We start from the raw sequence: 27,962 nt of genomic DNA, 5'->3' as shown, positions 1-27,962 counted from the left end.
CAGAGCCTGCTCTCCTGGATTGGAATGGGGCCTGGGAAAGAAGGTAGGTAGTATAATGGTTTGATTGAGATGAAACTCTGAAACTACCTTAGGTAAGAATTTAGGGTGAGTGCGAAGTTCTGCCCGGTCCTGCAGAAGTTTAGTGTAAGGCAGATATGTAACTAGGGCCTGTAACTCACTAACTCTGCGAGCTGAAGTGATTGCCAAAAGGAAAATCACTTTCCATGTGAGATATTGAAGTTCACAAGATTGGAGAGGCTCAAATGGTGGTCTCATGAGCCGACCCAAAACCAGGTTGAGGTCCCAAGAAGGGGCCGGAGGACATAGTGGAAGCTTGAGGTGAAGCAAGCCTTTCAGAAATCGTGTGACAAGGGGTTGGACTGAGATAGGGACATCCCCGATACCTTTATGGAAGACGGCTACCGCACTGACATGCATTCTAATGGAGGAAGTTTTAAGACCCGACTCTGACAAGTGCCAGAGGTAGTCTAGAAACTTCGGGACTGGACAGGTAAAAGGATCAAGGGCATGAGAAGAGCACCATGACGTGAACCTGTTCCATTTGTAGGAATACAATTTTCTTGTGGAAGGCTTCCGTGAAGCAATCAAGACACGGGAGACTGGATCAGAAAGGTTAAGCGGCTGAAGGATTAACCTTTCAACATCCATGCTGTCAGGGACAGGGCCTGAAGATTGGGGTGGTGAAGGCACCCGTCATTTTGAGTGATTAGAAGCAGGTCTGTTCCCAGATTAATGTGCCTGCGAATGGAAAGATCCTGAAGAATTGGAAACCACACTTGACGCGGCCAGTGGGGTGCTATCAGGATCATGGTTCCCTTGTCCTGACGTAACTTCACGAGAGTCCTTGAGAGAAGTGGAAGTGGAGGGAATGCGTATAGGAGAGCAGTTGACCATGATAGGGAGAACGTGTCTCTTGGTGGATAATGTTGGTTGCGAGTGAGAGAGCAGAAATTGCCTACTTTGCGATTCTGGGGTGACGCAAAGAGGTCTATTTGAGGATATCCCCATTCTTGGAAGATGGGAGTTCGCTACTGAGGGGTTTAGAGACCACTCGTGCGGTTGGAAGGTGCGACTCAACTTGTCTGCCAACAGGAGCAATGAAGTAGGTAGCCCTGGAGTACATTGAGTGGGAGAGGGCCTCCGCCCATATCTGTGCAGCTTCCTGACACAGAAGGTAGGATCCTGTCCTTCCCTGTTTGCTGATGTACCACATGGCCACCTGGTTGTCCATCTGGATCAGGATGACATGACTGGACAGGCGATCCTGAAATACTCTGAGAGCGTATCAAATTGCCCGTAACTCCAGGAAATTTATTTGGTGTTTGGCTTCCTCTGAAGACCAGGAACTTTGTGTCTGGAGATCGGCCATGTGGGCTCCCCACCTGAAGTTGGAAGCATCGCTGTTTAGAGTTATTTGAGAGTTTGGCGCTTGAAAGGGCAAGCCCTGTAGAAGATTGGTGTGATTCGTCCACCAGGCGAGAGACAGAGTGAGTTGGTGACGTGGACACTGGTCGACAGGGGCTGAAGGGACTGTGTCCATTGTGACCTTAGAGTCCACTGCATGACTCTCATGGCCAGGCGGGCCATTGGTGTGACCTGAATTGAGGATGCCATGTGTCCTAGAAGGATGAGAAAACGATGAGCAGTCGTTGAGCGCTGAGACTGCAGCTGATGCGCCAGAGACACGAGAGTGAGGGCTCGTTGTCGAGGCAGGAAAGCCTTTGCCTGTAAGGTGTCCAAGTCTGCCCCAATGAACGATAAGGTTTGAGATGGGACTAAGGAGGATCTGTCATAGTTGACGAGAAATCCGAGTGAAAGTAGAGTGTTTAAGGTGAGATGTAGGGATGACAAAGCTAATTGCTGAGTCAGAGCCCTGATTAACCAGTCATCCAGATAGGGGTAGACATGAACACCTTGAGTCCTCAGGAAGGTGGCAACCACAACGAGGCATTTTGTAAAGACTCATGGTGCAGATGCTAGGCCGAATGGAAGCACTCGGTATTGATAGTGCTTGGGGCCTACGAGAAACCTCAGGAATTTGCGATGAGATGGAGTTATCGCAATATGAGTGTATGCGTCCTGGAGGTCGAGAGAGCAGAGCCAGTCTCCTCTTTGAAGAAGAGGAAGAAGCGAGCCTAAGGTTACCATCTTGAACTTTTCTCTCTGGAGGTACTTGTTGAGGGCTCGTAGATCCAAAATTGGACGAACGCCTCCCGATCTTTTGGGGATTAGAAAGTACCGGGAATAGAACCCGAGGCCTTGCTGAGGCAATGGTACTGGTTCTATTGCTCTGGACTGGAGTAGGAGGGAGGCCTCCTGCTCCAGGAGCAATGAATGGTTGGATGTTTTCCACATCATTAGAGGTGGGGAATCCGGAGGGATGGAGAGAAAGTTGAGATGATAGCCTTGAGCAATTATTGCTAGGACCCAGTGGCCCGAGGTGATTGATTGCCATATGTTGTTGAAATGGCACAAGCGGCCTCCCACTGAGACATTTGGTAATGGAATCTGGCTGCTGCTCTCTATGCAAGAGTCAAAAACCAGAAGCAGGGTTCAGTTGGGGGGCTGTCTGTGGCTTTTGCTTTCGGGTTTCACGAGACTGTGATTTGAGGAATGGTCTCGCAGAACGGCATCTGGCTGCTGGCGGGTAGGACTTCTTTGGTCTATAAAAAGACTTTTTAGAGTCCTTCCGGAAAGGCTGTTTAGAAGGATAATCCGAAGGTATCAGAGAGAGCTGTCTGAGAGTCTCATGATGGTCCTTCAGTTCAGCCACTGTCTTTTGAATCTGCTCACCAAAGAGATTGTCTCCTATGCAGGGGAGGTCGGACAACCGCTCCTGCACTTCCGGATGAAGGTCTGAATACTTGAGCCAAGCCCATCGTCTTGCTGAAATAGTGGCTGCAGAAACTCTGGTTGCAGTGTCAAAGATATCGTAACATGATCTAATCTCATGTTTGCCTGCCTCCAAACCCTTATTAAGTAGGGTGTGGAACTTTTCTGGAAGTGACTGAGGCATGTTGGTTGTCAAGTCTTGTAGTTGCTTAAAAATGACCCTATTATATTGGGTCATATATAGTTGGTAAGCAGCAATTCGGAGGATCAGCATTGATCCTTGAAAGACTCGGCGACCAATGGTATCCAAAAACTTCTGTTCCTTGCCAGGGGGAAAGGAAGTATGAGTTTTCGACCTTTTTGCTCTCTTTTGCGCAGATTCAACCACCACAGATTGGTGATCCAACTGAGGCTTCTGAAAGCCTGGAGCTGACTGCACCAAATAAGTAGAGTCAGTTTTTCTGTGGACTGGTGCAATGGAGCCAGGATGTTCCCAGTTCTTTTTGAGAAGGTCAAGAAGAACTTGATGGATGGGGATGGAGGTGATTTCCTTGGGCGCGTCCAGGAATTGAAGCAACTCCATCATTTGATGTCTGTCGTCCTGTTCCGTCAGTAACTGGAAGGGGACCAATTCAGACATGTCCTTCACAAAATTTATGAAAGAAAGGTCCTCTGGAGGAGAATGCTTTCTACTTTCAGTGGGTGAAGGTGGTGAAGGCAAATCATCGGTGTCTGGTGAAGAATCAACAGTCCAGGTATCATAAGGATCAGCACCTGTCGCTCTAGGAACTGTAGAGGGACAGGGTAGTTGGATATCTGAAGGTCTTGGTTTAGGCTCAGAGGGCATCGGAGGAATAACCGGAGGCACCGATGAAAGCAATGAAGGCCCTGGCGCAGGCATCGATGGCATCAGTGGATGGCTCGATGGAGGTATCGGTATCGATCTCGATGGCTGAGGCAGAACTCCCGATGGAGGGATGCGGAACGGTGCTTCTCCTCCCGATGATAGAGTCAGCGGGGAGGGCACCGGAGCCATCGGTGACCCGGGTCCACCGGTGGAAAAGTAGCAATAAGCGCTTCCATCCTCGAAAGCAGCGGTGCCAATGCTGCTGGAATCTGGTAGGTGCTCGGTTCCAGTTTCGGTACCGATATCGGTGCCGGGGGAACCTGGAGTCAGTGCATCACCTTGTCGATGGCCTCCTGAACCATCCGGTCCAGTTCTTCTCAGAGACCTGGAGCAAGCAGCCCCGGCTCCAGAACAGAAGAAGGAAGCAGAGGCATAGCCACCGTTAGAGGCGGAGTTGCGGCTCCCGATGCCCTGTCGGGTTAGGATCGCTGAAAAGGTTGGTGCCTTTTCTGGACGGGGTTTCTTCAGGCCAACCTCAAGCTCCTTAGTGAGGAGAACCTAGGCCTAGGAACCACAGGGATTCTCAGAAAAGACTTATTATAGAAGAGATATCTAAAAGATGCAGAACATATTAAGTAAGGACTTGGGGGGGGGGGGGACAATTCCAAGTACCTCTGCTCTATTTTATGATTTACTTCATTTCTCATTTTTGTTTAATCCCATTTCTGTCCCAGGCATTAAGAAAACGCTTTATAATTCAGTTTATACTGCAAAGGTCTTTCATTAAACATTTTTTTTAATATTTTTTTTTTTGTTCTGTAGTTTCCTTCTGCTCCTTTGGGCTTCCAGCTCAAACTGAACCAGCCTGTTAGACTATAATACCATGAGCCTTCATTTATGCATGCACAGGATTCTTCCCCTATTTAATAACCTCCTACCTAGCCCAGTCAATGCAGTGACAGTCCTTAGCTAGGGGCCACCCATCATGGCTCCCCCTCAGGAACATGGTACAATTGCACCCATGGATCCAGCCAGCAGATGGCTCTATTCAGCAATATCAAGACTCCCTCTAACCCATTCCCAGCTGGCCCGGGAAACAACCCAAGTCCGCTGCCTGGCAGCATGCTACTGATCCACCAAGCTAGCCTACATCATGCTTACAGATGCTTCAAAACGCCTCAGCCAGGATTTTGAGTAAGACCAACAAAAGAGATCATATTACTCCCATCCTAATGAACCTGCAATGGCTCCCAATTAAATTTAGAATCATGCACAAAGTACTAACGATCATTCACAAAACCATTCACAATCTCATTCCTTTGGAACTCAGTATCCCGTTTCGGCCACATTTATCCTCCAGACCGGTGAGATCCGCTTATAGAAATACCCTCTTTGCCCCACCCATTAAAACTTCGTTATTAAACGAGCTCTGTCCATTTCAGGCCCTGCGCAATGGAACTCTCTTCCACCAGAACTCCGGCTAGAACAATGCCCTATTACCTTCAAAAAGAGACTCAAAACTTGGCTGTTTGACCAAGCTTTTCATTTATGCAGGTGATCTTTCTAGTACATCACCCTACATACCAACAGACTAGCTCTTAGGTTAGCACCCCAACTCTGCAGATGATCTATCTAATTATGCTCCTTTTTACCCTTACCCTAAGTTAATTCAATATGCACTCAGATCTTTAGCCAGTTAATACCTGGCCCCACGAAAGAGCCTATTATTTAATTGTTGCCTTGATCCCTGTTCCATTGCTCCAAGTTATTTTATCCCTGTTAAATGTAAAAGCATTCTTACATGCTAGTTATTGTTATACTGTAAACTGAAGTGATATGTAATTTTCTACATGAATATCGGTATATAAAAGTGTTAAATAAATAAATACATCAAACATCTATAATGTTTTTGCAGCATGGGTGACCTCCTGTTGGCTTCAACACCCATATAAGAAAGAAAGAAAGAATGCTTATAAAACTATATTACACAAATCTTTATATAATTCTAGTCCAAGCATATATGGCAGTGGAGTAAATGAGACATCTGCATCCCTCAATTAGCTGCAATTGGAAGAATGATTTCCAACTTTATGATATAGCTCAAAAGACAAAGCTTAGACTTAATGCAGTCATACATCTGTGGGTGGTGCTAAACAAACTATGCCAATGACAACATAACAGTTTTTTAATTTTTTTTTTTTTTATGTTTAATGTACTTCACCCTTTCACAGATTCCTCCATTGTATAAGCCAACTTTTTCACTCATTCCAAATTTCTTCCTCTCCTGAAACAGATTTTCTTGCTTCTTTTTCACATTTCCCTCCTAACCTTTTACATCTCTTACCTCAATCTTTCACAAATCTTCTAGCAACTCCCTATAGATCCTAAATATAAAAGCATTTCAGAAACTCGCATTATGGGCTTTTTTGTTCTTGGGACACCTATTTTGTTTTTAGGACAAGAAGAGCAGAAGAGTAGCGAGATGGCTTAGAGATGAGATTTTCCAAAGATCATGTTCAGAATATGCAAAGCTACCTAAAGCTGAACCAATAAATACAAGTAAAAAAGCAAGTCTACTTACTATTCATCCATAGATAGGACAAATTAGCCATGATCTGCCCTCTGGTGGCACTGGACAGAACTGTCTCTCCAATCTATTAGAACTTTTAGCTCTATCAGGCCTGTGTGGGAGTTTCCGTATAGGTAATATCATTGCAGCTCTTCAGTCTGTTCCAAAAGCAGAAGAATAGATTCTGAGTCTGCTATCCAGGGAGGATGGGCATCTCATGGCTAATTCGTCCTATCTACGGAAAACACAGTTTACAGAAAGCAAACTTGCTTTTTTCTGTCGATAAGCAAGGCTGAATTAGCCATGATCTGTGGGGAGTCCCAAGCTAAAGGTTGCAGCACGGCCTTTTCATATAGCAACTCAGACTCCACCATGGAGAACAGACTAGCTGGATTCTGTAGGACATAACAGCGTGCCACAGTGCTGTTTATAGAAACCAGAGCATCTGAACAGTAGTGGGAAGTGAAAGCGTGTACAAATGACCAGGTGGCAGTTTTATAGATATCCTTATTGGCAACTTTCATCGGCAATGGAAGAAGTGGTAGCTCAAACCTGATGAGCCCTGACTGGGCCCGTAAGTTCAATGTCAACTGTCATATAATAGTGTTGAATGCAGCAAGTAACCCAATTGGAAAGCGTCAATTTGGAAATAGCTGTGCCCAGTTTATTTGGTTCGTAGAGACGAATAGCTGAGGAGTTTTCTTTTGTGATTGCATTCGACATTTGTAATAGTCTAGGGCTTGTTTACAATAGAGCGTATGCAGTAACATCTTGCCCTCATGTGCGTCATCGACTGGATTCAAGTGGAAGGCAAATACCAACTTCGGTAGAAATTTTGGATGCATCCGCAGGATCACTTTGTTGTGGAAGAATTGCAGGTGTGGGGGGGGGGGGAGTGAGCCAATGTTTGAAGTTTACTCACTCTGCGCATTGAAGTGTCAGCAACTAATTGAGAGAAGCAGACTAACGACTTGAAGGGGGCCTTCATCAGTGAGGTGAGTATCACAATGATATCCCAAGGTACAGGATATTTTTTGATCGGTGGGCGAAGGTACAGGAGGCCTTTCAAGAACTTGGAAACCAGAGGATGGAGGGAAATAAGAGCGCCACTCCTGCACATGATATACTGTGATAGCGTTCAATTGCACCTTGACAGAGGAAGTTGCTAACCCTAATTATGACAAGTGATGTAGATAAGCTAGAAGGTGGTGAGGGCTGAAAGTGAATGGGTCCATTTAAGAGAATAGTTGTGTCGCGTTGATGGTCTCCTAGCAGAGAGCAGAACTTCTTGAGTCGAATTGGGTAAAGTCAATTGTGCTAGGACTGAGTGCTCAACAACCAAGTTGTCAGGTGAAGTGACTGCAGCAAGGGATGCAATAGATTGCCTCCCTGCCAAGTCATTAGGATTTGTCAGGAGAACTGCTAGAGAATAGAACCAGATAAGCAAACCACGGGTGTTTGGGCCACACTGGGGCTACGTGTATCATCCTGGCCTAGTCCCGGATGAACTTCTGGGCAGTATGCACTATGAGTGGTATTGGTGGAAAAGTGTATATGACTTCCTCTCCCCAGGGCAGAAAGAACACATCTGGAGCCTCTCGCTGCTGGTTGGAATGTATGGAGCAGAAGTGGTCAAGCTTTTTGCTCTTTTGTCACAAACAGTGGCGGTTGGCCACCTTGAAGCAGAGGAAGTACCAGCAAAATGGGTGTATGGGGATATGAGCATAAGCATTCTTCATGTCCAATGAGCATATCCATTCATCAAACTGGAGCAAGGGAAGAAAGGTGCCCGTGACAAAGGGTTCCTGAATCGTTTCCTGGTGTAAGAGTTTATAGACCTTGTGGTTCAGTAGGGCTATTTGGTATGGGTCAGCTGGTGGGATCGCAATATATGGAGTTAATGGCCATGCAAGAAAGTGGAGGTGGTAGTCATGCTCCACTAAGCTAAACACCCATTGATTGTTTGTTATTAATCTCCAGGTTGAGAAGTGGATCTCTTCCCCCCCCCCCAAATAGAGAAGTCGTTTCTGGGCAGGGGCAGGTCAAAAACTGGATGCAGCTTTCGCAAGGTTGTGCTGCTGTGGTTGCTTTTGTTAGCAACATTCCTTGGAGTGAGCTCGTGAAGCCAGCCCTTGGAACTGATGCCTCGCCAGAAGAGGCGGTGGTAACCGGTACAGCTGATACGATCTGTACATCTTCCTGGGGTAGTAGTCCTCTGGCAAGTTAAGTATGGTTGCCTAGTGTTAGGTTGCGCGTCCGCTGAGGTCAACAAGGACTGCATGGCCATGTTTTGTTCCTTAATCTGGGACACTGTATCTCTGAGTTTCTCCTCCAGGCATGGAAAGTCCGTCAACTTCTCATGCACATCTTTTCAAATGCTGCTGGCCTGCAGCCATGTGGGGTGCACTTATGGAGACTGCCGATATCCGTGCAATAGTATCAAAGACCTTATAAACCACCTGTAGCAAGTGGCGCATGGCCTTCTCCAGATCATGCAGTGGGATGAGCGATATTTGTTCCCCAGTTTCTCCCCGATGAATAGTTTGGATGCATTCATATATATATACTGCACCATATAAAACTGGTGTTGCGTTTTCTGGGCTGTGAGCATGGACCCCTGGAATACCCTCTTTCTGAACTCATCCAGCAGCCAGTTTTATTTTCCCTGGGGAGAATTCGAATGATAGGTCTTTTTTGCCCTCTTCATTGCTGACTTTACCACTTCCAAGTTCTGGGGTAGTTGGACGACCCAATATCCTTGAGCTCTTCTAATGTGAAACTAAGTCCAGTTTCCATGCCACAGTGGATCCCAAGAAAGGTGTCTCCCACATCTTCATAAGCACTAAGTCCAACACCTTATGCGTGGGTAATGCAGATGGTTCTGATGGAATGTCCAGGATTTTTAGGATATCAAGGATTCCAATCTAGGATCAGGGTCCTTCCACTTTCAGTGCTGTCCCCATCTTCTCCACAAAACTGGAGTACATGTGGTCTTCTGGTGGAGAAATGTGGTCAGGCAGCCCCAGGAGAGGATCAGAAGGGATGTACGTTGAGCTGCCTGAGGACTCCCCAGGAAAGAGAGGTGCTGACCATATAGGCAAAGGAGACCTGGTTGGACTTTGCGAGGTGGAGACAGAGGTGGGTTAGGTTGACACTCCCAGATGCCAATGTGTGTGGTCAGAAGAGGAGGTTGGCAAAGGCGGTGCACCTGGCATAATCCATTCCAGTGAGGTGGAAATAATTAGGTAGCTGGAGGAAAAGCCGGAGGCGTCGGCGGTGAAAACAAGGAAGAAAAGAACGTATGGACTATGTCCGTAATCTATTCCATTGCCTGTTGGAAGCATTGTCCAGGAGTTAAAGGTGAGCCTTCCTTCTCCAAAACAAGAATGTGTTCTCCCTCCAGCGGCTGGTATGAAGGCAATGGGAGGATAGAACAAATGGGTTCTGGAGACTGAGGCACTGTGACATGAGCTGCGGTATCGGAAGGGCTCTGATCAGAGGAGGCGCTAGATGGAGTGCATATCACTGAGTGGGCAAAACTGCAGCCCCTTCCTCTGTGTGCCCTGGAAGAACTGGGTAGTAATACTCACCCCATCTGGATCCCTTGGATGTTGTTGATCAAGGTGAAGAAGGAAAAAAGTCAGGCTCATTATCAGCTTGCTGACAATCAACTGTGGTTCCAGGGGCAGAGGTAGATGACTGCCACCTTGAGGAACAAGCTCGCTTTCAGTAGTTGTTAACTGAGCTGTGCTCTTCGATGCATGGTGCAGCGCTGACTTTAAAGCATCGGGAGTAGAGTGTGCTGGGTGTACCGGGCACTTTGTCACCTGTTGCTTTAGATGGCTCATCTTGTGTGATGTTATCAATGCATGCTTCGATTGAATCAACTTAGACGGGGTGTGTGTTCCTGAGTCTGAGCGCATTTTTGCCTCATGCCTTGGGCAATCCAATGTTGTTGCGTCAAGTCCTTACAGTCTGAATTAGGCTGTAACAGTTGGCCTGGTCATGTTCAGGGCCCAAGCAAAGGTAGCACCTATCATGGTTGTCAGTCAGGGAGAAAATCTGGCTACAAGAACAGGCCTTGAAGCCAGTGGCAGATCTCTTGGCCATCATCTGCCTCCGCAAGACTTTTTTTTTTAAACAAAGAATCCCTAAACAGGAGAGTAGCACTGAGCGTGCTGTTGTAGGTTTTGCCGAAGCGAGTGAAAGGAAACAATGTGCAAAAAATTTCTGAAGAGACAAAATTACCTTCCTAAACAGCTGCAATGCCTTCTCCTGCGCATACCTGGTTCAATTAAAAGCTCAAATAGCTTGGAGAATTAGTTCTGTTCAGTGCTGCCAGAGGGCACCACCCACAGATCATGGCTAATTTAGCCCTGCTCATCAATGGAAAAAAAAAATCAGTTCTACTTAATCTTGCTTTAATATAGGCACTTGTTAAGACCAAAAAAAAGTCTATCTAAAATGTTTGTTTACATTGAGAAACATTTGACTAATTTATCTAGCACAGGGGTAGGCAACCTTTTTGACGTGGAGTGCCAAGATTTAAATCAAGAATAGGTAACTCTGGTTCTTGGGTGACACAAGCCAGTCGGCATCTTGATTAGTCAGATTCCTTTCATACAACTCTTGAATATTTTCACAGACATTAATTTTCAGTTAAAATATTAGAGTTGTGTAAAAATGATTCAAAATATGGTTTTTCTCACCTAAAAACAAAATTATACAAAGGAGAAAAGAAAAGTGTGTCTCATTCCCTCTTTCCTAAAATCCCCCCTAGAAGGAAAACAGAACAGGCCAGGTTGTTCTTAAACCCTACACAGAAACTGCACATTAGTTAGCAGAATACCTCACCTCAGTCACACATGCAGAACCTCAAATACAGAATAAAGTGATATTAAAAAAGTGTAACTAGAAACATGTAGATAAAAACTGAACTGGAACAGGCCAAATTCTGTATGCAGTGCAACAATGGAAAAACAGAAACATCACCTTTACTCAGAATACACTAAACAAAAAAATTAAGACAAAATAATCATAATAAAACCAAACCAATAAAAAGAATAAATACTTCAAAACAGCTGACGAATATAATGACATTCAATAATTAGAAACTCATACACAAATGTTTTAAATTTTACAAACACCAATAAAATATTTCAAAACAGCAGACACAAACACCCAATTCTAATTAAAACTTGTAAGGATAAAAAAAACCCCTACTTTCAATGCCTTGAAACTTTTGATTTCCAGTCACCCCAAGATTGTCCTAAATTATTTGGGTTGAAAGCGAGTGCACACAAACTTTCAATTCTCTCTCACATTCACAAACTCTCCAATACACACACACACACACAAACACTTTCTTTTTTTTAAACCATTTATATTCTGCTAATCTTAATAACCATTATACTCAATGTATTACAAGATCAAAAACAAAATATAACATTCAAGCATTAAATAATGGAACAAAATAAAACCACACATATGATAAACATCATCAAAATCATCACATATTAAAATACCACCACCAATGGTTTTCACAACTGGAAAATATCCTCAGGCACGCCTAAGTGCCGACATCTGGCAATGAACCTCCTCTCACACTCCCAGAAGCTGGGTCCGAAGTGATTCTCCTTTCTTCCACATGCTCTCTCTCCCACATACAATCTCACACACACAAACACACACACACTTGCTTTCTCTCTCTCCATATGCAATCACATACACACACACTGGCTCTCTCTCTCGCCCCGCACACAATTATACATGCTGGCTCTCTCTCCCCCCCCCCCCCCCCCCCCCCCCCCAAATGCAATGACATACACACTCTCTCTCTCTCCCCACATTCAGACACAAACACATGCTTTTCTCTCCCCCCATATATACATGCTTACTCTCTCTCTCCACATGCAATCTCTCACACATACACGCTTGCTTCTCCCCTACATACAATTACTCACATGCTCTCTCTCTTCCACATGCAGTCATACATATGCCCTCTTTCTCATGCATACACACAGACACACACAAACAGCCATTGGGTCCTCCCTCACAATTCTGCCATTGCAGGATGGGCTTTGTGGTAGCCTGCTGGGCCTGTCATACTCTTCAGGTGCCACTAGATGCTCTCCCTCTTCAGCTGCTCTGGAAGCAAATGGTCAGCCGAATCATGGGGTGGGCGGCAGCAGGAATTGCTTTTAATCAAACATCATCTCCTGCTGCCTCAGGGCCGATCTCGCATTTAGAACAGTGAAATTGGTCCCACGCAGGAGACCACGTTTGATTAAATGTGACTCCTGCTGCTGGCATTGGGGAGGGGATGTATCGCCAGCTTGGGGCTTCCTATTTGTATCAGAGCGGCTGGAATGTCAGCTAAGCTTCTGTTTAGCCGTGCCGTCGCTGCCGTGTCAACGAGAATGGCCTCATGTGGCATAGATTGTGATACTAGATGTGGTTGGCAATCTACTACTAAAACTTGGTTAACTTATGACTACTTAGAAACACAGAAACATAGAACATGACATCAGATAAAGACCATATAGCTCATTCAGTCTGCCCATCTACTGTGCTCAGCTTTACAGTCCAGCTTCCTCAGAGATCCTTTGTTCTTGTCTCATCTTTTGCTGAATTCTGATACTGTCCCTCTACAGGGAGGCTTTTCCATGTGCTACCACCCTTTCTGCAAAGAAATATTTCTTTAGATTATTCCTGAGTCCACCCAGCCTTTCACCCTCATCCCAGAGCCTCCTTTCCATTGAAAGAAACCCACCTCTCCCGAGAATTAATTCCTTGTTGATATTTAAATGTCTCTATCTCCTTTTTCCCTTTTTTCCTCCAGGGTATACATATTTAGATCTTTAAGTTTGTCCCCATATACTTTATAGAGAAGACCACTAACCATTTTAGTAGCTGCCCTCTGGAACAGCTATTTGGTTTATATCCTTCTGAAAGTGCGGTCTCCAAAATCGTACACAGTACTCCAAATGAGATCTTACAAGAGACTTACACAGATATTATCACCTCCTTTTTCCTGGTGGCTAATACTTTTCTCTAAGCATTCAAGCATTCTTCTGGCTTTTGCCGCCTCCTCTAGGTTCTGCACTCGCTTCCATGTTATTTAATTTATATGTTCTACCTTTCTGTTCAATCATTTCATCTTTTGCTGGGGACATACAGATTTGATTTTTTCCTGTAACCTCTTGTTTAGTTTCTCTATTAGGATCCCTGCGAGCAACCAGCTGCTGGGTAGGGCAAAACAATAGGAAAATTGTTTCTTACCTGCTAATTTTTGTTCCTGTAATAACTCAGATTAGTCCAGACCGTGGGTTGAGCTTCCTGTCCACCAGGTGGAGACAGACCAAAACTGTGAGGGTATCCTATATCAGGACAGAGCCTACCCTACACCCCTTCAGTATAAAGTACTTTCAAAGCAGATATAACTTCCCAAAGATCAAGCAAGCAATAAAAAAAACTAACAAATTGAACAAGTGAACAACTGAAAGGATTCTGTATGAATAAAAACGCTCTTGCATACAATTTTAGTTTCATCTGTTAGATGCTTCCGGTGCCTTTAGTAATAGTATACAACAAATCAGATAATTGAAAAAAACCTGTAGAAAAAGACAGAACATTCAAGCGGACGTATCAGATCTAGTACAGGCGGGTGTCTGGACTGATCCGTGGTACTACAGGAACGAAAATTAGCAGGTAAGAACCAATTTTCCTTTCCCTGTTATGTACCCGGATCAGTCCAGACTGTGGGATGTACCAAAGCTTCCCTAAACAGGGTGGGTTCGAGATAGTCCCGCTTGAAGAACCTGCCGCTCGAAGGAGCCAAAAACTGGAGCCTGCACATCCAGATGGTAATGACGAGCAAAAGTATGCAGGGATTTCCAAGTAGCTGCCCTATATATTTCCTGCGGAGAGACCAATTGACTCTCTGCCCAAGAAGTAGCCTGAGACCGTAAGGAATGAGCTTTTAAGCCTTCCGGCATGGGCCAACCCTTACAGATGTAAGCCGACGCAATGGCCTCCTTTAACCAACGCGCAATAGTGGCCTTGGAAGCCTTATTACCTTTATTTGGCCCACTCCACAGAACAAACAAGCGGTCAGAGACCCGGAACTCATTTGTAACCTGAAGGTAACGCAGCAAGACCCGTTTCACATCGAGGCACCGCAGATCACCCCCAGCTGTATTTGCTACTTCTGACGAAGAAAAGGTCAGAAGTTCCACGGATTGATTGACATGAAAAGAAGACACAACCTTTGGCAAGAAAGAGGATACCATCTTAAAGGATACCCCCGAATCCGAGAAACGTAGAAAAGGCTCTCTGCACGACAACGCTTGGAGCTCTGAGATTCTTCTGGCTGAACAAATGGACACCAAAAAGACGGTTTTGAGAGTCAAATCCTTAAGCGTAGCTCTCCGTAAAGGTTCAAAAGGAGCTTCGCAGAGAACCCGGAGAACCAAGTTAACACTTCACGAGGGACACCTATTCTGTACCGTTTACATTGGCTTCCAATATCGTACCGTATTTCATATAAAATTCTGTCCATGATTCACAATCTACTATATAATCCTAACTCAATCTGGTTATGCTCTTTACTCAGAATATACAAACCTACTAGACAGCTCCGATCCATGGATAAATGCATTTTGGAAATTCCATCAATAAAATCTGCAAGCTTAGCATTGACAAGAAAACGAGCCTTTTCAGTTACAGGCTCTAAATTATGGAACTCAATTCCAGAATATATTTGCTTAATAGTAAACAGTAATGAGTTCAAAAAAGCTCTGAAAACATATTTATTTACATGCGCATACAACCTACTGCAATGAATTCCTTAAATATGATTTCAATAATATTAGTATTTGTTATTACTGCATTGTATCCATATTGTAACTATATTGTATTTTAAATGATGTAAGTTAAGATATTGTGTGTGTTTTATTATGTAAACCGCCTAGATGGATAGACTACTACCCCATGGTGCCGTATATAAAAACTTTTAAATAAAATAAATAAATAAATAAGTGACCTGGACAGGAGGATTCAACTGCTCAGCTCCCTTGAGAAAAACGGGCGACATCTAGATGAGCCGCCATTGAGTAACTGAGTACCTAAGAGAGAACCAAGAGCAGAGACTTGCACTCGCAAGGAAGTGAACGACAACCCCTTGGCGAGACTGTTCTGGAGAAAAGAAAGGACCTGGGAAACCGGAGCCTTACGAGTCGAGATACCAGAGGCAATACACGCATTTTCAAAAACCTTCCATACTCTGACATAAGCAAGCGAGGTAGTCTGCTTCCTGGCCCGCAATAGAGTGGATATAACTTCTTCCTTATATCCCTTCTTTCTCAATCTCCGCTGTTCAAAAGCCGGGCCGCTAGACAGAAGCGATCCGCCTGATTGAAAAATACGGGACCCTACCGAAGATGGGAAAGATGACAGAGGCATAGGGGACAGTCTGTGGCCAGATTCACGAGGTCCGCAAACCACAGTCTGCGAAGCCATTCCAGAGCCACTAGGATGACCGGCCCGCGATGAAGCTCGATTCTTCGGAGTACTTTGCCCACTAACGGCCAGGGAGGGAACACGTACAGTAGAATGTCGCGGGGCCAGGGAAAGACCAGGGCGCCCACCCCTTCCGAGCAATGTTTCCGTCTGCGGCTGAAGAACCAAGGAGCTTTTGCATTGCTCATGGTGGCCATCAGGTCCAAGTGAGGGTGACCCCACCTGCGGATGATCAGGATCATTGCTGCATCTGACAATTCCCACTCGCCTGGATCTAACCTCTGGTGACTGAGGAAATCCGCTTGAACGTTCTCCTTCCCCACAATACGGGACGCCGCTAAGCGCTCTAGGTGACGTTCCGCCCATGCGAAGAGCCTGCTGGCTTCCAGAGCTACTAGGCGACTCTGGTGCCCCCCTTGTCGATTGATGTAGGCTACAGTGGTGGAATTGTCCGACAGGACCCGAACCGCCTTGTGGAGGAGTAGGGGAAGGAAGGCCTTGAGAGCCAGTCGGACCGCTCGAGCTTCCAGTCGATTGATATGCCAGCGAGATTGGGTCGGAGACCAATACCCCTGAGCAAACTGGGTCTGGTATACAGTTCCCCAGTCGGAGAAGCTGGCGTCCGTTGTTACCACGATCCACTGCGGTGTCAGAAGGGACATCCCCTTCTGAAGATGGGCAGGCAATAGCTACCACTGCAGTTCTGCAATGGTAGACTCGTAGAGCGGCAGGGACATCTGAAACTGTTCCAATACCGGTTTCCAGCAGGATAGCAAGGCTTTCTGTAATGGACGCATATGCGCAAAAGCCCAGGGGACCAGATCGATAGTGGAGGCCATAGACCCCAGAACCTGGAAATAATCCCAGGCCGTTGGCAGGGCAAGAGAGAGAAAATTGCGCCCTTGGCCCCTGAGTTTGAGCGATCGGTCCTCCGGAAGAAACACCCTGCCTACTTGAGTGTCGAATCGTACCCCCAGGAATTCCAATGTCTGGGAGGGTTGAAGCTTGCTCTTGGGAAAGTTGATGACCCACCCCAGAGAGGTCAGACACGACAGAACCGTGCTGACCGCCAGCTGGCAAAGGGACACTTTTGGCCCGGATGAGCCAATCGTCCAGGTAAGGATGGACTAGGACTCAGTGGGTGACAGTGTATGAATACACATTTGAAAAGCATGAGTCCCCGAGGAAGCCCCTAATGGTAGGGGTGAAATCTCAGCAGGTGACGGTGTGTGACGTCACTTCCGACGATACAGAAATGTTTTTTCGAGCATGCAAGTTGACGCTTTCATACTGAAGTGTAGCGTCTTGAAAGTACATGTTTATGATAATCATTCAGCGGAATGCCGCATAATTTGGATTTTGTACTTCAATTTCATGGAGGAATGTGAATACACATTTGAAAAGCATAAGTCCCTGAGGAAGCCCCTGAAGCACATGAACGCACAATGCTGCCATGGAGCCACTGGGCTGACCCCGAAAAAAAAAAAAAAAGAATTCTTCAAAGAAACTCTCAAACCAGAGTTGATACAATGCATGACTAATAACTGGACACAATGAGAATTTTTAGCTCTTAGTGAAGTCATAGGGAATTATATGATCAGTGTCTGAGCTATCATGTTTAAAATGTTTGATTAAAATAAAATGTTTTCCACCTTCTCAAACATATCCACAGTTGGGATATTTTAAAATATTTAAAGGTTATTTTTGTCCAATTTGATCTGTAACAAGTGATTAATATCTCTGTTTGATATTAACTGTACTGAGCAGTGACAAAACACAGGTTGCATTAACTTCATTCTTCTAGAAAAGCAAGCTAGTGCATTCCTGTTACTTTAATCACAGCTCTGTATCTCAGCAAAGCACAGATGTCTGACCCAATATGTGTTTCCATGTCACTGAGAGTGCTGTACTTTTAGTTGCTATTGTTGTGCAAAATATGTAACTGAATGTTTCAGTTTTATAAAACAGCTTTGTTAAAGAACAAACTTTAAAAACTATACATTGTGTGTCCACTTTCATGAATTTCAAGTGCTTTAAACCACCATAAATACAATCAAGGACTAAACAAATATTAAATATGTTTTCCTAATTCAAACATTATATCACACTATACCTAATGATGTGCAGCAGCTTAGAGACACACATTTATCAGAAGAAAATCCATTTCACATGGGGTGTCTTCAAGTGAAACATTATTTCAACAGCTCACCTATCTTTCCTACGCTCTCCAGTTGGTACAGGGCTAACAGAAATCCTAGGCAATGTAGAAATTGAGTTCTGTGATTGGCTGCTGGCAAAGGATGATGTTTCCAGGTTAAGTGGTGACTGTGGTGGTGTTGTCAGGCTAGGACTGCTACATTCAGAGTGAGACAATGAACCTGTAAAGAGTACATCAAACATGGATTATGGCTTTATTGCACAGCAATTATCCCAACAATATACACAGCATATTATGTCTGGGAAGCAGACATAATATGCTGAGCACTCCCTGAACACTCAAAACATCTTGTGTACCATACATAGAGTACCAACTATGGAATAAGACTAATTTGCCTACATAGCTTTATTTTATCCCAGAAATACCATACAAACAGCAATATGGTTAGACTATAAAGCCTAGAAGCCTGTTTTCCAAATTAATAAGTTTATTCCTTTAAGAGTAAGCTCTATCACTTTCTTTACCGTTTTAAATTTTGGGAATTCTTATGCACATAGTAAATATACATTTATTTTAGCAATGATAAAGATATTTATATCCAAAGAAAAACCACTATAAAATAGCAAATGTCAAAATATTTTGATAATGCTCTAAACAAAAAAAATACCACAATAATTCACCAATTAATAATTAACACAAACACACCGTGAATCTATGGCAAGCGATAAAAATGATTTATTCAGACATGCTTCAACTATCATGTAAACACACACACACATATATATATATATATATGGAAAAATGGGTACTCATATGTGGCAGATATCAATAACTTTAATCATCACCCATCACACAAAAATGTGGCAGTAAAAACTAGTGAAAAAAATGTCCATGCATGCACAAAATTATACATTAATACAGATATAAAATCACACATCTTGGTGGATGCAGCCCAGCGGTTCAAAACCCGCAAAATGTGCATGGCAATTTTCAATGCAGGCACAGTCCTCAAAAAGCACACAGAGTTCAGAAAGTGTGCAATATTCAAAGGGCAATATTCAGTATACAGAAAACCATGTTCAGTCTTTAATGAGTGCAGCCTTCAGGACCCATGTAACTAAACATTGTGCACTGTTGGAGGGCTGTGTCTGCATGGAAACATACAACAGACATTTTGTGGATTCTGCATTCACCAAGATAAGTGATGATTTTATATCTGCATTAATATATAATTTTGTACATTTTATTTTTTATTTTATCGAGTTTTATATACCGTCGTTCGGTTTTGCCATCACAACGGTTTACAAAGTTTCGATGTTTAACAGAGTTTCCAAAGATTCATGTGATTGTCGACAAATATTGTAGGCTTTGTAAACATAGATCGTATTTCAAATTATGCGGTTTCAGTTATTTTTGTATTACCTGTTTGCATTGGATCCACATGTTTGTACAGGGCCAGTAGGAGTGAAGTAATATCCGAGAGTCATTGGGTGTTTTGGTAGGCTTTAGTAAACATCCAGGTTTTTAGTTCTTTTTTGAAGGTTTTTAAATTTTGCTGTGTTCTAAGTTCGGTTGGGAGGGTGTTCCAGAGTTTGGGACTTCCAAGGGATATGACTCTCTTGCAAGTTGAGGTAAGTTGTTTGGAACGAGTAGGTGGAATCTTTAATAGACCTTTGTTAGCCGAGCGTAGGTTTCTGTTTGGGGAGTGTAGTTTTATAGATGTACTTAACCAGTTTGTTTTTCATATATTATTTTGTGTAATATGGATAGTATTTTGTATTCTCTCCTGAATTTTATTGGGAGCCAGTGTAGTGAAATAAGCGTAGGAGTAATGCAATTGTGTTTTTTAGTTCCAGTGAATATTCTGGTGGCTGTATTTTGGAGGATTTGGAGTGGTCAGATTGGTAAATTGAGTAGCAGGGAGTTGCAGTAGTCCAGGTTGGAGAAGATGAGTAGTTGAAGGACTGTTCTGAAGTCGTTGGGGAATAGGAAAGGTTTTAGACGGCCTAGGATTAGGAGTTTGTGATATCCGTCTTTGATTGTAGAAATGAGTGTTTCTTGAAGGATAGTTCATTGTCAATTATTACTCCTAGGTTGAGGCATGAGTGACAGGTGAGATGCATATAAATAGTGTTTGGAGGGGATGAGATTTCTGGTGCAATATTAAATGCGATTCCTTTCCAAAGCTTTTACCACAGGAGTCACATAGAGTTGTGTTCATAAGTTTACATATCCCTGGCCGAATTTGTAAGATGCAAAGCATTTTAAGAAAACATGAATGATCAGACAAAACATGTCTGATATTTTTAATGTGTTTCAAATTAAACTATTTTATGCATCACAGAATCATTAGACAAACCACAGCAATAAAGGAAATAAAATGGTCCTGTTCAAAATTTTACATACCCTTGAATATTTGAGCTGATAACATACCCTCAAGTTGAGATGCCTTGTTTGATTGTAATTAATGTGTGTGTATAAATAGTGAATTTCTTAGTTCTTGAGAAACCCTTGTGCACTTCATCCAGGGCTGCACCTACTTTGGTGATTACTGAAGCATGGGGAAAGCAAAAGAACTGTCAAAGGATCTGCGAGCAAAAGTAGATCAACTTTATAAATCAGGAAAAGGATACAAAAGATATCCAAAGATTTGAAAATGCCAATCAGTACTCTTCAACTCTGATTAAGAAATGGAAAATTATGGGTTCGGTTAATATCAAGCCAGACCAAGAAAAATTTCAGACAACTGCCAGAAAAATTTGTCAGGGTGCAAAGAAAAACCCAAAAGAAACCTGTTAAAATATAGGCTTCTCTGAAACAAAGTGATATGGGTGTTTCGGCAGGCACAATAGGGAGATACTTTAGCAAAAATGGGCTGCATGGTAGAGCTGCCAGAAAAAAAGCCATTGCTGTACCAACACCACAAAATAGCCCGCTTAGTATGCCAAACAGCACCTACAGAAGCCTCAAAACTTCTGGAACAAAATAATTTGAAGTGATGAGACCAAAACTGAGCTATATGATCACAACCATAAACACTATGAAGAGAAGCACACCATCCCCACCGTGAAGCATGGAGATGGATCTCTGCTGTTTTGGAGGTGTGTAAGCAACAGAGGCACAGGGAATTTAGTAAAACTGATGGCAGAATGAATGCAACATCTTAACAGAAAATACTGGAGCAGAATTTGCATTCATCAGCCAGGAAGCTGCGCATGGGGCGCTCTTGGACTTTCCAACATGACAATGATCTGAAACACAAGTCGACCCTTCAGCGGCTGCAACAGAAGAAAGTGAAGGTTCTGGCTTAGCCATCACAGTCTCCTAACCTCAACATCACTGTGCCACTTTGGGGAGAACTCAAACATGCAGTTCATGCTAGACAACCAAAGAATTTACAGGATCTGGAGGCTTTTTACCAAGAGGAATGGGGGCAGCTTTACCACATGAGAAAATAAAGGGACTCATTCACAACTATCACAAAAGGGGGCAATATGCGATATTAAGAACTAAGGGTATATAACATTTTGAACAGGGCCATTTTATTATTTCATTTATTGCTATGGTTTGTTAATGATTGTGCTATTCTGTGATGCATAAAATAGTTTAATTTGAAACATTAAAAATAACAGGCATGTTTTGTCTGATCATTCATGTTTTCTTAAAATGCTATACATCTTACAAATTCTGCCAGGGGTAAGAAAACTTATGAGCACAACTGTATATAGACATAATTTTCACTAATGTTTTACTGCCACATTTTTGTGTTTTGGGTGGTGATTAAAGTTTGATCATTCCTTTTGAATGGATATTATATCCTACAGTGATTGACATCTGCCCCATACGAGTGCCCATTTTCCCACAAATGTGTGCGTTTACAAAACTGAAGAATTTCAGAATGAATAATTTGTATGCTTTTCCATTTATTTACAGTGTGTGTGAATAGCATTTTCTACATAAAATATTACAAACCTAATTCTGCTACCAAGTCATTAATATTTTAGTGGCAATTCAACACTCCCTGCATAAGAATACATCTTTAAGGTTGATATTCAAAGGGTTTATCCAACTGACAGGGTCATTCTCTATTGTGCGATGTGCCGGCATCGTGTGCGGTATTATTAAAATTAGAGGAAGGGGAGGAGTGTGGGTGGGGTTTGGGTGGGGTTTGGGTGGAGTTATCTCCTGGCAGCGCTGCGGGTGATAACGTTTTTCACATTATCGCCAGCAGCACCGCAGGAAATAACTACACCTTTTCCCGTGGCGCTATGGGGGTGACAGTGTGCAGTGTGCCCACACTGCCATGATGTGGCTGGCTGCCTACATTCCCCCCCCGCCCCCTTTTTTTTTTCCACGACACATCATTCTGTTATAAATACAGCAGAATGATGAATCTTGGGGTAAGTTAGCCAGAGATTTGAATTTCCCACCCTCTACCCAGTAAAATTTTACCTCACTAAATCATTACCTGGTTCAAATTTAATTGGATAAAAAAAAAGTAGGTCGGGGACATTCTGGTGTGCATGGGCTGACTTTAGGAGGGTGCACGACCCAGGGTGAATCTACAGCAGTGGAGCTCTGGAATACAAATTATAGCATTGGGATGGAACCACCATGATGGAGTGGGGCCCTCCCAAAGTGCAAGGTCCAGGGTGTTTGCCTCAACCCTCCCCCCCCCAACAAGAATGGCCCTGTAGGGTTATCTGGCTAGTGCTAATATTCTGCACTAACTGGATAAGTTTAGCTGGGTAGGTCTGGTAAAAAAAAAAAAAAAAAAAAATTGTTCCCCTAAACTTATTTGGGTAAAATTTCCACTTATCCAGCTAAGTGCCTCTGAATATCTGGACGAAGTTATCCAGGAATCTTCCTGTTTGTCAGTCTACTGATTATTTGCCTCTGTTTTCTGCAACTTTATGAATGCAGAAATTACTGCCACAGAATCTCTCCTTAACATTTTTAAATAAAAGATTGTATATAAATATTGGAATGAAAAGGGGAAAAAAAATAACTGGCAAGCTTTAAATAATATGCCAAAAGAGAAGCTGCATTCTTACAGGCTGCCTTGGGCAGACTGAACAATCCCCTTACCAAGATACAAAAATGAAAACATCTTTTATGAAAGAACTAGGAAGTGAGATCAGCAGCACACCCTTAAATGCCTGAAAAGTAGCAGCTGAAGTTAAGAGTTGTAACCCTTGCCTTTCCAAGAACTTTGGGCAAACTACTGAACCTGCTTGTACCTCTAAACTTCACAGGGCCACAGTGACAAGCCACCTGGTTTCAGCTGGGATCCCTGTAAAACTACCATTTTTGCAGAAAACGGGAAAAGCTGAGGTACAGATCAAAAACAATCATGAAAATATAAATTAGATAAAGGATTGCTTTTTTATCTTTAACTGACATCTTGTTTTCTGAGGCAGATTTCATTTCCTTCCTGTTCTGATGCAGGTTATTAATGTTAGTTATGATTGATGGTCATACATGTTTTGTTTTAATTATTGCGTTTGCTTTTATTGTTGGGCCACTTAGAGCTCTGGCACTGGCAGCATATAAATGCTAATAAATAAATATCTTATTTCCCTCAGGATATTTTAGCTAGCCTACCTTTATAAAGAATTTTTTCTCTCTTGGAAAAAGGACACATTTGAGAAGATGCAAAATTTTGCAATGCAATTAAGATTTAATACAAAAATTAAATTATTCACACATTTAAATTAACTAGCTAAATGCAACTCACCACCATCAATTGAACATACTCTAACTGTATGGTATAAGATATTCTGTTGTCTAGAATATGAAAACAGAAGAGCCACATGTAAGAAAACAAGGATTTTACCCCTGTCGGAGCCCATGATGGACCTTGGATACCTAGGTGTTAAAGGAATTTTAATCCGCTCAGTTCTATACTGCAAGTTGCTTGAAGAACCTATTTGTCAATAAGAGATATTCAGAAATCTTTACAAAAAAATGCAAAGCAGCAAGGTATGACTTAAGACATTTTTTGTATAATGCAAATTGGGAAATCAAGCTGTTACTAAAGCACAAAGCATAGGTTTTGCTTTAGTGTTGTCCTTCCCTCACCACATCAACTGATCTCTACTTTCAAAATTGGAGCAATTCTAGAATCAGAAATTATATGATCAAATGCTTGAGAAGGTACTAAAACAGATAACAGTTTTTGAAAGTTTCTAAGTAGTTTTGCTATATTTATGCTTGCAAATACTTAGATGGGGAATATCAGACTGCCAAACATCTTTGGAATACACACTTGTGCAAAGCAAAGGGAATATTTTCTTATATAATGCAAATCAGGTAACTTAAAGGGAACGTGACATTTGCTGCTATATAAGAGAAAGGCAATTACATATCCCAGGGCTTGACTTAAATAGCAAAAAAAAACAAGATGTTCCAGCCAGAACTAAAGGAGACTACTTTGCTAGATGTGTACATGCATACATTCGCTCTGCACAAAAGCGTAGATAAGAAAAATCTCACCCTGTCAGAGTCCTCATGTCCACACTGACATGTCCTGAAAATCCAGTGTGGATAGGTCACTAAACAGTGATCTCATAGGCTTTCTTTTCCTTTGGAAAATAGGCTAAAATCTTATAAAAGCAAAGATGAAAAAGTAAATTACCGAGACGAGCACTAGATGGTAGTGAGTTTGAGCCATGCGATGTTCTTGCCCGCGAGTTTTCAGAATAATCATTGGTGTGCTTTTGGCTTAGATCCAAGCTTAGTCGAACCTGATGCTGTGTACTGAATTAAACAAATACTTGTTATGGCAGAAAAAAGAAAATTATTCCTTACCTGCTAATTTTTGTTCCTGTAGTACCATGGATCAGTCCAGACGGTGGGTTAAGTCCCCCGTCCAGCAGATAGAGTCAGACAAGAACTTCTGAGGAAGGTGCTACATAAGCCCGCATCCCCACTCTCATTCCTCAGTAAACAGACTAACAAAGCCATAGAAAGAGAGAAGAGACAGAGGGATCAAGTAAACGGAACTAACATAATACTAGATCTTAACCCTGAACAAAACTGGTACCCAAACGGCAAACTTGCAACCAGAACTATGAGAAAACAGTGCCACAGAAAAATAGAAAAATCTTAGAGAGCCCAGGAGGGCAGGCCAGTGAGAAATTCGAGCAGTAGATTCCCTGATAAACCCCAATAATACAGAGGGAGGGCGTCTGGACTGATGCAAGGTACTACAGGAATGAAAATTAGCAGGTAAGGAATAATTTTCTTTTCCCTGTACGTACCAGGATCAGTCCAGACGGTGGGATGTACCAAAGCTTCCCTACTGAGGGCGGGCCCTAGATAGCCCTGCTCGAATGACCCTGTCGCCAAAAGAACCAAAGGTCGGTGACCGGACATCCAGACGATAGTGTCGAGCAAATGTATGGAGCAACTTCCAAGTGGCCGCTCTGCAGATTTCCTGTGAAGAGACCGAAAGGCTCTCCGCCCAGGATGTCGCTTGAGAGCGAAGCGAGTGACCTCTGACCCCCATCGATGGTTTCTTCCCTGCGCCAATATATGCTGCCGCAATAGCTTCCTTCAGCCAGAGGGCGATCGTCGTCTTAGAAGCCATACATCCCTTCTTAGGTCCCGGCCAAAGGACGAACAGGTGGTCCGAGAGCGGAACTCATTGGTGACCTCCAGGTATCGCATCAGGCAGCACTTAACATCAAGCTTGCGGAGGTCTCGAGAGTCAACAGATGAAAAGGAAGGCAGTTCCACCGTCTGATTAAGATGAAAGGTCAAAACTACTTTGGGTAGAAACGAGGGTACTGTGCGCAAAGTGACCCCCAAGTCGGTGAATCTTGGATACGGTTCCCTGCAGGATAATGCCTGCAACTCGATATTGCTTACTTTTGTTATTTTCTCACAATTTAAGTATTAAATTATAAAGACAGTTAATAGTAAATGGTAACCACACCCATTCCCATTTAGAGTATATTATCGAACTATGTAACCGTATAATAATGGCACCCTTTGGATAACTTAGAAACCACATATTTGTGCCTAACTGTAAACCGTTGTGATGGTGCTCTACTATACGACGGTATAGAAAAGTTTTAAATAAATAAATACACGGCGGGATGAACAAATGGCTACCAGAAAGATCTTCTTGAGCATGAGATCCTTGAGAGTAGCGGCACGTACAGTCTCGAAAGGAGGACCGCCGAGTATTTGGAACACCAAGTTGAGGCTCCAAGAGGGGCAAGGAGCTTGTAGCGGTGGCTTCAAATGCTTCACCCCCTTAAGGAACCGGACGACATCTGGATGAGAAAAGAGCGGAATTTCCTCCCCGCGGCGAAGCAAGGCTCCCAAGGCAGCAACCTGGACTCACAGAGAGTTGTAAGCTAAACCCTTTTCCAAGCCTGCTTGGAGGAACGAAAGGATCTGAGCGACCGAGGCGTGACTCGGCTGCATGGTAAGTGTCGTGCACCATGCTTCGAAAACACCCGGACATAGGCGACGGAGGTGGACATCTTTCGTGCTCGAAGCAGGATCGAGATCACGGCCTCCGGATAACCACGGCGCCTCAATTTGCGCCTCTCAAAAGCCAAGCCACAAGACAGAAGAGAGCTGCCTCGTCGAAAAATATTGGTCCTTGCCACTGGAGGTGTGGAAGATGATCGAGGCATATGGGTCCGTCCTCCTCCAGGTTGAGTAGGTCTGCGAACCATGGCCGGCGAGGCCACTCCGGCGCCACCAGAATTACTGTGCCCTGGTGATCCTCGATTCTTCGCAGTACCTTGCCCACAAGGGGCCATGGAGGGAACACATAGAGGAGAAGTTGACGGGGCCACGGCAGTACCAGTGCATCGATACCCTCCGCGCTGCATTCTCTTCTGCGGCTGAAGAAGCGAGGGGCCTTCGCATTGAGGGCTGTTGCCATGAGGTCCATGTGAGGAGTCCCCCAATGGTGTACAATCAGGCGCATCGCCTCCTCCGAGAGCTCCCACTCTCCGGGGTTGAGATGTTGACGGCTTAGGAAATCCGCCTGAACGTTGTTCACCCCTGCAATGTGTGAGGCTGCTAATCGGGCTAGACGGAGTTCCGCACATTGCATCAGTTTGTCAGCTTCCAGTGAGACGTAACGGCTTCTCGTGCCTCCCTGGCGATTTATGTACGCCACCGTGGTCGCGTTGTCAGAGAGTATCCTGACCGCCCAATGGCGAACCAGGGGAAGGAAGTCCTTCAATGCTAGTCGGACCACTCTGGTCTCCAAACGGTTGATTGGCCACCGCGCTTGAGCTTTCGTCCACTGTCCCTGCAGGGACCTTGACTGACATACCGCTCCCCAGCCCGAGAGGCTGGGGTCCGTGGTGACTACTATCCAGTCTGGTATGTCCAGGGATACCTCCCTGGGCCAAATGGCAGGGGTCCAGCCAACAGAGAAAGCTTTCTTCGGCAGTCCGTGGGATCGGGAGGATTGCCTGAAAGTCCCGTGACACCGGCTTCCAGCGGGGAAAGTAGGGCCCTCTGCAGCGGACGCATATGCGCAGAGGCCCAGGGTACCAGATCGGTAGTGGATGCCATGGATCCCAGAACATGTAGATAATCCCAAGCTGTGGGCCCAAGAGAGACCAGAGAAACGTATCTGGGCTCGCAATGCCTGGGCCCGATCCGGCCTTAGAAACACCTTGCTCTCCTTCGTGTTGAACCTCGCTCCCAGGAAGTCCAATGACTGAGACAGAATGAGGTTGCTCTTGGCATAGATGATGATCCATCCAAGGGATTGGAAGAGCTGCACCACTCTGTCGACCGCTCGATGACCCTGGCTCAAGGATTTCGCTCGGATGAACCAATCGTCTAGGTAGGGGTGAACTAGAATTCCCTCCTGACATAGGGCGGCCACTACCACCACCATGACTTTTATAAAAATGTGTGGGGCCATTGCCAGACCGAAGGGAAGAGCCTGGAATTGAAAATGTTGCCCTAATATCTTGAAATGGAGGAATCGTTGATGTGCCTTGAAGATTGGAATGTGTAGGTACGCCTCCGTG

At 44.0% G+C, this 27,962-nt stretch overlaps 1 protein-coding gene across 2 annotated transcripts in view; it reads right to left on the bottom strand.

Moving 5' to 3' along the window:
- The window catches only part of DLG5 (discs large MAGUK scaffold protein 5), a 469,022-nt gene that overhangs the window by 93,275 nt on the left and 347,785 nt on the right, over nt 1–27,962 (bottom strand). For both annotated transcript variants that reach the window (XM_029609514.1, XM_029609515.1), the window contains 3 exons: nt 24,584–24,705; nt 23,783–23,872; nt 17,998–18,166 (listed from right to left, as the gene is read on the bottom strand). In XM_029609514.1, the coding sequence (XP_029465374.1) occupies nt 17,998–18,166; nt 23,783–23,872; nt 24,584–24,705 (381 nt within the window). The remainder of the gene's footprint in view (nt 1–17,997; nt 18,167–23,782; nt 23,873–24,583; nt 24,706–27,962) is intronic.

This window comes from Rhinatrema bivittatum, chromosome 7 (assembly GCF_901001135.1).
Source record: "Rhinatrema bivittatum chromosome 7, aRhiBiv1.1, whole genome shotgun sequence".
In the NCBI taxonomy this organism is placed as follows: Eukaryota; Metazoa; Chordata; class Amphibia; order Gymnophiona; family Rhinatrematidae; genus Rhinatrema; species Rhinatrema bivittatum.
This window is presented reverse-complemented; position numbering and strand designations above follow the sequence as displayed.